Source organism: Limulus polyphemus, unplaced genomic scaffold (assembly GCF_000517525.1).
Source record: "Limulus polyphemus unplaced genomic scaffold, Limulus_polyphemus-2.1.2 Scaffold552, whole genome shotgun sequence".
NCBI classification, from domain to species: Eukaryota; Metazoa; Arthropoda; class Merostomata; order Xiphosura; family Limulidae; genus Limulus; species Limulus polyphemus.
Window position 1 is genome coordinate 278,666 of NW_013666162.1, and position 9,961 is coordinate 288,626.

General features: G+C 27.4%; 1 protein-coding gene across 3 annotated transcripts in view; it reads left to right on the forward strand.

Moving 5' to 3' along the window:
• The window catches only part of LOC106459048 (bromodomain adjacent to zinc finger domain protein 2B-like), a 96,225-nt gene that overhangs the window by 19,072 nt on the left and 67,192 nt on the right, over positions 1 to 9,961 (forward strand). For all 3 annotated transcript variants that reach the window (XM_013918624.2, XM_022385427.1, XM_022385428.1), the window contains exons 8-15: positions 1,765 to 1,880; positions 3,783 to 3,827; positions 4,312 to 4,353; positions 5,329 to 5,394; positions 5,743 to 5,805; positions 6,960 to 7,037; positions 7,855 to 7,966; positions 8,457 to 8,599. In XM_013918624.2, coding sequence (XP_013774078.1) covers positions 1,765 to 1,880; positions 3,783 to 3,827; positions 4,312 to 4,353; positions 5,329 to 5,394; positions 5,743 to 5,805; positions 6,960 to 7,037; positions 7,855 to 7,966; positions 8,457 to 8,599 — 665 coding nt within the window. The remainder of the gene's footprint in view (positions 1 to 1,764; positions 1,881 to 3,782; positions 3,828 to 4,311; positions 4,354 to 5,328; positions 5,395 to 5,742; positions 5,806 to 6,959; positions 7,038 to 7,854; positions 7,967 to 8,456; positions 8,600 to 9,961) is intronic.

The following is a 9,961-nucleotide window of genomic DNA, read 5'->3' on the forward strand; positions in this document are numbered from 1 at the left end:
AAAACCACCATTGATATAAATAACACATTCAATTGAACTAACCTATGCATGCCTATTTAAATATTTCTACACATGGCTTGTGTATATCGTATATATACATATGTGTTATTCATACCTTCGGCGTATAGGACGCAAGCAGATTTTGACATCAAATTTTGGGGTAAAAAAGTGCGTATTATACATAGAAAAATACGGTACTTGAGTGACTTCCTTAACGTAATATACATAAAAAATATAAACATTATGATGTAGATTATTCGAAAGCATGTGATCAAGAAAGACTTCTTATGTAAGAATTATATGTTTAGAAACTTACAATCTATATAAGAAAGAAAGGAAGCTCTGTGACAAATATTTTATGAGAAATTGAATAATTACAGCTTTTAGAAGATATATTTACGAGTTTATTAGGATTAGAAGCTTGGAAACAAAACTGAAAAACAAAATTGCTGTCACTTTAATTTTATATTTGTTAACACTGCTGATTTCAAAGATTCACTGTTTTCGAACTGAGATAGAAATAAACGGCAGACATATACAAAGCCATAGAATTGTAGCTTTATTTTGTAATTTGGCAAGTTTTGTCTACACAAGTAGGTGGTTTAAACATTTCTACTACTAAAATGTAAACTAATTTAGGGGATGGTATCGAAAATTCAGGTTAGCATTATTTATTTTTTTTATTTTTTCCAGAACAAATGTTTATAAAATATACCTCAAGAAAATCTGAACATTTCAGTCATAAATTGATGGTAGAGATTGCTCTCATTTCTTTACAAACATAATGGTGTTATTTGTCCTTTTAAAAAAAAAAAAAGTAAAATATTGGACTAAAAGAGTTAAAGTAACAATTTTACATCAAAATGAGTAAGATTACTTCTAGTTTCATAATTTTTCAGGAATGTTTTTGTATGTGGCTAGTATCTGTGTACCAATTTTTTTTAAATCATTTTCATATAAATTCAAAATACTGTTATGTTCTTGAAGTCATTGTGATTTATCTAATACCTCTTAGAAACTATTTTGTTTGCTTTTTTAAACAGAAAATCAACTAAATTATTCTTGTTTATGCAATTTCACAATTTGTTGTTTTTTTTAGGGGGTATAGTTTTTAGATATTTGAATATGAATTCAAAATACTGTTATGTTCTTGAAGTCATTGTGATTTATCTAATACCTCTTAGAAACTATTTTGTTTGCTTTTTTAAACAGAAAATCAACTAAATTATTCTTGTTTATGCAATTTCACAATTTGTTTTTTTAGGGGGTATAGTTTTTAGATATTTGAATATTAAATGTAAAAGTGCAGATACCCAAAAATGATATTAAATAAACTGTAGTCCTTATTGTTAGCATAGGCTTAAAAAACAGAAAGATGTTAAGGTGATAAAGAAATTGGAGAAAGAACAGGAAGTTAAATGCTTAAAAAGACAAAGGTTGGGGGTGAGGGTAGGGGAGTAATTTACATTTTTACTTGTTTTTACACTTTTTCTCTATCTCTCTTTAGCCATCTAACATTTCATACTTTTTTTTGTTTCTATTGGAATTTATAATTTTTATTGTACTTATTCAGTTTTTGTTCTTCCATTTTTAGCTTCCTACATAAACCTAATTTTTGAATATTAAAAGGTGAACTGAATATGGGTACTAAATCAACTTAATGAAGACCAGTTGGTAGATAACACTTATATGAATTTCATAATATTGTCATAATTTAATATTAATTAGATTCTGATATTTTTATTCATTTCAATCTTTTTGTAGCTGAAGAATTACATCGTCAGAAAGAACATGAAAAATTCGTAAAAGAACAAGAGAAATTAGAAAGATTAAAGCAATTACACCTGGTGAGGGAAATGCGAAACAGACAAATTATGGAGGTAAAATGACTCAAAATTACTAATAAACGTTTATATTAAATGTCTAGTTATAACTACTATACTTAGATTTATAGAAAATGGTCCTTTAAATGTAGCCTATTTTGAAAGCTTGTTCTTCAAATCAATACATTTTATAACCACATAATTTACAGTTTTAAGGTGTTTCCATCAGAGTTTGCAAACTTTAACCCTTTGACAGGTGATGACGGATATGTCAGTTGTGACCAATGGGTTAAAAGCTGTTTTTTGTGAGGTACTAAGTAAAAACTATGGACTCTTGCTATAATTTTTAAAAAATAACTGTTAGACACCCTATTGTATTTATTAACACAATACTCTGTATTCCAAAATTACATTTGAATATGTCTATCGATGCCCTCTTCATAAGAATGTATTTTATCAGTGGATGATGACTGATATATTTGATCTGGATTATTTCATATTTTCAGTTATCCCTTTCTTTACTGGAGGGGCGTCATCAATATTCTTTAATTTTTTTACCATTTAGCAATAGAAACACTTAACCAAAATTGTGTGAAATTTAATGCTCACTAAATAGTATCATGTTTCACTCTTAAAAACTTGTGCAGTTTTAATTTCTACCATTTTTTGATTCCTGAAATTCCCAAAATTTTATGTTTTGAAAAACTTTACAAACTTTCATCTTAGAAGCTGGAAATGATAGATCGAAACATGAATAATAGCCATTTATTTTTCAAGTTATGCAAATACACCTGAAGCTATAATCTGGCAACCATTCTTTTGAGACCAAAGTTAGGTTGCAATAAAAATTATTTTACAAAGCTGTTGTGAGAACTTTAAAATGCTTGAATCAATTTATTAATTTATAGGATTTTTCTAATACTTTTTGAAAAGATGTTGATATAACTCTCCACACGGGCTCAGTCAAATTTAACGACCAATGTGTACTTGTTTATAGTCTGGATACTGCTAACTTTTGATATAGTATGTGTATCCTCACAAATTTTTGTAGATTTTCGGTAAACATTGCAAGTCTTTCACATACAAAAAAATCAGATTTTTTGGTGAAGTATTTTTAATAAACTAAAAAAAAAAAGAGTTGTCTGTGAATATATCGAGTCTTTTTTTTTATTAGTCTGGGTGCAAGTGATTTTCATGTTCAGTTTAAAAATAATTTTCTTCGTCTCAAAAATCTCAAATTTCATTTGAATAATCTCTAAAACCTCCTGAATACATTTCAAATATTTGTTTTTAGTAAAACTTTATATTTTATCTGTTATTTTCCCTACCCTAACTCTATACAAGGTTGATCAATTTGACCTCGTAAGCACAAAATAAATTGAAATAAATCTAAATTACCCTTTTTTCTTTCTAGAATGACTTCAGATTATAACATGAAACTACATTTTTTTTTATCCTAAGTAGCTTTAAACTCGTAACAATATACATTTATTTATACTTAAATTTTATTGTTTTATTGCCCGTTAATTGTCTTTTGAACCGTGTCTAACTACTATTTGTGCCATTATAAGTTGTAAATCACTTGGGGAATGTGGAGCTCATGTTATGCTATCGAATTACATTACATGTTTTGACGTAGATCACGTCGAAACGTACTTGTAGAGAGATATTTTAAAGTGGAAGCCGTACGGCATCAATAAAGTTTTTATTGTGTAGATATAAAACGTTTTTAATTATTTATTATAATTAGAAAAAAAAAAGTATAACCCATTGTTTAGAAATTTTATTTCCTGTAGAGATGGCCTTGAAATCTGTTAAAATAAATGGAAAAATAAGAAATATTAATACTAGGATTTATATCTAAAAATCTATAAAATGGTGCATATAGTTTGTGCCTCATACGACTTTTTGATTTTTCTTTTCAGGATTTTAATTGAACTATTAATTTGTTTTTGTTAGGAGAGAGAAATGAAGAGACAACAAGCTGCTATTCTAAGGGAGCAGGTACGTGAAACTGAATTTGTATTTATTTGTGTATTACTTGCAATACAAAATTTCATCTCTTGTATGGACACTTTTACTATTTATTATTCATTTTGTTGTTTTATTTTCAGTACACAAGTGATTTTTTTTGTGATTAAAACTGTTATTCCTGTTGTTTTCATATAATAATTTAAGAAGGAATTTTCTTTTTTACAAACATATTGTTGAATTTATTGATTAACTGTAATGTTTAAAAAAATGTATATTTTTAAAAATTAAAAATAGGATCAACATTTAAAATGCACAGTAAAAATGTTTATTTGGCCAACAGCCAAAATTAAGACTACCTGTTACAGTAAAGCTACTGAAACATGTGGTCTTTAAATTTGGACTTTTGGACAAATAAAAATTGTTATTGTGCATTTGAAACCTTGATCTAATTTTTAATTTTAAAATCATTGAACAAGTTGCCATGATAACTTATTTTCCTTGCTCTGCTCTCCAGGAATTGCAAAAACAAAGAGAAATTATCTTGATGGTTGATTTGGTGAGTAAAATATTTATTTCTCTTGTCATTTTATGCATGTTATTTTATGTGTATTTACATATTTAAATACATGCCAAAGCATAAATTAGCTATCCTATCATTGTTTTCAGACTTAATGTATTTTCATTTAGAAAATATGTTACCTTATTCATAAAAATAAGTTTAGATTATCTGCTTTTATTGTCTTGTAATAAAGAAATTCATATCTGACCATTTTTAGCAATTTTAGACAGCAAGTCAATGTAATTGCTGAAAGCAATTTGGGTATTTTAGATTTGGCTTATGTCAGCTTGATTGAGTCGAAAAAAGTTAGAAAGTTGTTATATGTAAAACTTTTTAAGTAAAGTGTGCTAATCATAACTCATGAGAATAGTTATTACTTTTATTTTCTGTGGATCTCATTGTTAGGGTTGCAGGAAGTAAGTAAGTATTAAAAAAAAGCTGTTTCTCGTGGACCAGGTAGTCTCCAGCATCATAAAATATGAACACCTTTATTAAAAAGAAAAAAAAATCAGTAATGCATACTCAAGTTAAACATTGTGGGGCAGTTGTGTTCATGTTCCTTTTGTTTAGAATGTATTTAGATACATTTAATTGTTCTTCATTTTGTCTTCATGTTCCACGTTCCATCTCAGCCTATAATCATGTCGTGTAGTGCTGGCAATTTTTTCCGATCTATGTGCATCTTTTTTGTAACTTTTGATCTATATAAATTTTGTTTGTTGATATTTTTCAAAGAAAAATATTCCAACATATTTCACTAAGTTTAACTACTTTAAAAATCTGTTTCTATATATTAATAATTTGTGGGTAGTTGGGTTTAATTGTTTATATTTAGTACATTCCCATTTCATCTTTGAAGGTCATCTCTTAGAAGTACATGTGCATATACGTATTCTTATTAATATTTAATTAAAAGATATCATCTATTACAAATAATTGTGTTGACAGTAAGTGTTACATTGTATTTTACAGGAACGGGAACGTAGGAGACAACATATGTTACTTGTACGGGCATTAGACATTCGCAAGAAGCATGAGGTATCAAACACGACTTCTTTGTATCTTCTGTCAGTGAAAATGAGCAACAATGTGAATCATGCAACATCATAGTATATACAAATAAGAACAATATACTTGGATAATAATGATAACAAGAGTTAATCAAATGAAAAAATTAAAAAATTAACAATCATTTTGCTATTATGGAGATTTTATTATATTTCCAAATTAAGAACTTATTGTAAAATCTTTTATTGTTTGTTGGGAAGATGTAATGTCATTTAATAATAAATTTTTCTTCAATGGCTGTATGACAAATCATATTAATATTTTGTTTATATTTTCAAACTAGACCTATCCTGTTCATATATGGGTTCATGTTTTCAGGAACGAGAAAGAAAGCGGGAAGAACTACTTCAAGAGAAAAGAATGTATAAAGAAAAAAAAATGGTAACAGATTTTTTTTATTTGAGTGTTCTAGTAGCTTACACTGATGTTGTTAATGACCTTTTATTGCTAATGCATGTGATTAACCCAACATGATGGTAACGGATTTTCTTTTTTAAATGTACTGGTAGTTTTTCAGTGCTGTTATTAATTATTTTTTTGTTATTCATATGATTGTCTCACACTTTGTACTCTAAAGATAACTTTAACTATTAATATCTCTCAAGAGTAGATTATAATGGAATTACTATACTATAGTTATTACTTATTTATGGCTGCGAGTGCTAGCCTACTGAAGTGTGTGAATAATTAAAATTTTTTTTTTTCTTTTCACTATCCATCATTCTTCAGCAACTGGTGTAATTATCTTTGCAAAATACACGAAACTGGTCAAAACAAAAAGCATCTTAAGATATTTTCCATAATGACACAAAGGAGTAACATTTTTGTAATAACCTTGCACCCATCCATTTAACTTTAAGTAGAGGCTCAGTCATTTTGACGAACTTTGTAACCATGAAATTATACATTTCTGAATGTATTAAGTGTATCTTCATAAAATTTGGGAAACATTACAAGTCTGGGTACAAGTTGATTTTTATTTTAAGAACAAAAGTACTTTTTTTTCATCTTACAGTTTTCATATTTCATTTGCATAACCTCGAGAACCTCTTAGATTAATATCAGAAGTATTTTTTTCAGTAAACTTTGTATTTTATCATTATTGTAAGGTAAAGTGAAAAAGTTGAAAAATACAAAATAAATCCAATTTACCATTTTGTTTTTCTCATTATGGTATTTAAAATAAATTACAAAAAGATTGTAATGAAATGTGAATGGGGGGAGAGATTTTTAAGACAAAAAAAAATGAAAGAGATAAAATTATATATAAAATACCTGTAAAATTATAATGACAGTTCTTTTGTGTGTATTAAGACAAACTGAGAAAAACTTAGGCCTACAATGTGAGATAGTTTTTGAAATATATTTTTTTATGTTTTAAGAACCTGATATATATTGTGTTAGTAAATTAATCTTGTAGCTCTTTTTAAAACATTTCTAATTGTTGACAATAAACTGAAACAATAAAAATATGTACGTAGCATTGCTACATTTATTTGCGTTTATTAATTATTTTATATCACCACCACTACCAGGAGCAGAGAAGAATAGAGTTACAACTGATACGAGAAATCAAAAAACCGGTAGATGATATGATGTTGAAAGATTCTACAGTGAGTTGATTAGTTGAAATAACTAAAATCATTTTTCTGTGTTGTTGTCAGAAGTTTCAAAAGTTTAGAAAAAATATATTAAAGGTTTTGATCTCTTTGGTTTTACCATCTCGTTTGAGTTTAGACTAGTTTTAGAAAGTATCATCAGCAAATTAGACTTGATTGAAGCAAGAGATAGTGACTAAAATTAGTTTGGGTGGTACATTTCTCAGTCATGTAACATTATTTTTATGTGTGTGTTGTTTTTTTTCCACATTACAACACCTTTAATACTTGAGATTAGGAAAAATATAACGTATTGATAGGATCATTTATGTCTATCTTCTGAATCTTTCAAGGATAGTAGACTATTTAGTGATGAAAAATATATATTGAGAAAATAATTTTTGATGAATGTAGTCTTGATTAATGTGTTCTGTTTTGTAAAATTAAAGCAATCTATTTGAAAGAAAACTTGAAGATAAAAAGTATAGTTTGGAGATAATTTTTTCATCAGTTTGGTGTTTGTTAGAGCATTTTCAAAGATTACGAAAGAGTACTGAATAGGTAATGATTACAGAAAAAATATAAAATAAAATGACGTTTTGCCTGATTATTCCATGTTTATGGTGGTAAAATGTCACTTTATTGGATATTTATTTCTATCTCATTTTAACTGTTTTTAATTTTCAATAAAATAAAAATGTTAATCTTATAGTTTTTTGTTGTTTTTATTTTGAAAAAAAATGATCGATAACTTTCAATGGTTTAATAACCATCAGTTGGTTTCAGTGACTTCTGTTTTTGTATAATCATTAAGTAAATTATTACTTTTCAGCCTCTTCCTACTTTAAACAGAATTCCTGGAGTCAAATTATCTGGAAAGGCATTTTCTAATATCCTGATGGTTTTTGAATTTCTTCACAACTTTGGTGATACAATAGGTTTTGGTAAGCTCTTTCAGAGTTTGTAACTTTCTTGTACTATTACTTAGATTAGACACTACATTTTTTTACAAAACAATTTTTTCTTTTGGAATAATTTAAGCAATTATGTGTAACATTACTTGGTCCAGGTAAAAATCTGTTGTGGAGTTTATTGTTCATATTTATAGAAAAATGTTATCAATCTGACATTTTGATACTTTTTTTTCCTGATGAAAAGTATTTCTACCTGTAAGTAACCATTTGAAGAAACAAGATTAAAAAAAAAGGAATCATTATATATGTATTTTTTTCTTATTGTTTCAACTTATTTATCTATGGAAAATATTTATTATTTCTTTCAATTTCACTGTTACACTTTTAAATGTTAAGAATTATAGTGAAATAATATATATTTTTATCTTCAGTCTCTAAAAAATTTGGCCACTAGTTATCTACATTGTTGTTAATTCAAACCAATTAGCATCTTAGATTTTGCATCTACTCCATTCTATAGACATGGAGAAGTTGCCATCATTAAACATCTTTCAGATGGGATTGTTGAACAGTGATGAAAAGAGTGAAGAAGAACTGCTGTCGGTTGTGCATCATTTATTAGTTTGTGCAATTGACGATCCTGGAGTGCCAAGCCGTCCAGAGGTAAAACAACAACTTTTTTTATTGATTAATTAATGGTGAGCTTCTGTGTAGGTTAAAATTTAATAGAAAGCTAAGGTTCTTGCTCTATTATCCTTCAGTTTTGGTGATTTATGTTTTTTTGCTAGGTTGTATTTAAATTCATATATTTATTATATAAATAATTGTTGTATTTTTTAGTAAGTTTTAACAGTATTCTACAGCTGAATGACCTCTTCAGTTTTAGTGCACTGTTTTATTTATATATATATATTTATTTATATTCTGTACATTTTTTGCTGTCCGATCTCTTTTCAAATATTATTATTTGTCATATTCAGTTGTTCCCCGAAACTAGAATACTATTTTGCCACATATCTGTTTTATAATTAGTATACTAGTAATTTCTAATTTCACTCTAACTTCATTACTAGTGGTGTGTTGTCATTAGCTAAATTAATGATAATTTGCTTTTGTGAATTTTAAAATTTCACATCATTAACCATTAATTATCTATCTGAAAATATCATCTTTGTTTATTTCATTTTTTGCTATACTAGACACTATACCCCAACAAGATTTAGTAATCCAAAACATTAGTAGTTTCATTAAAATAGTTTTTTCTGGTGTTAACTGTGAGTTTTTTACAACACAAGTGTCAGGTTTTAAAAAGGCCGTGATTCTATACAGCAGGTGTCTGTGATTTGTTGGTGATGAATTTCAACAATAAATAGACAGCACACAATCCATTTGTTTTAAAATGATATATTCAAAAGAATTCAAATGTATGTAAAAAAAAAAAAAGCTTTACACTGTAGGATATCACAGTTGAATCTATAGCTTTAAATAATTCTCTTTTTTTTTTCAAAAGTCCACACAGGCTGGTTCAGTTATTTTAGAATCCAATTGATACAATACAAACCATATAACTTTCACTTTAGATATTGCCCTTTATGGCTAAATTGACAATTTAGTCTACCTTGACTTTTTTTCATTTTTTTACTTTCACTAACTTCTTCCATTCTGTATCTGCACATATTTATGACACACAACAAAAACATCTAGAAATTTCTAGCCCTCTAGTAAGAACAATATTAAACATAATGAGAAAGATTTAATAGAAGCTCTGAGTAAGATGATGTGAACAATATTACAAAAGCGTAGTACAATTAAATTATATACATAACATATGACTCGTATGGAGTTACGTAATGAAACTTGTCATAACTATGTCTCTGATACTCTCAAATTTAATTGGCTTAGACTAGCGATGCTACATGTGTAGTAATACAATATGTTTGAATTATATTGCTGTATATCAGTGGTCGGCTACCTTTTTTGATCGCGGGTCAATTATTTTTTTTGTTGAAAAATTTAGCATTGTGC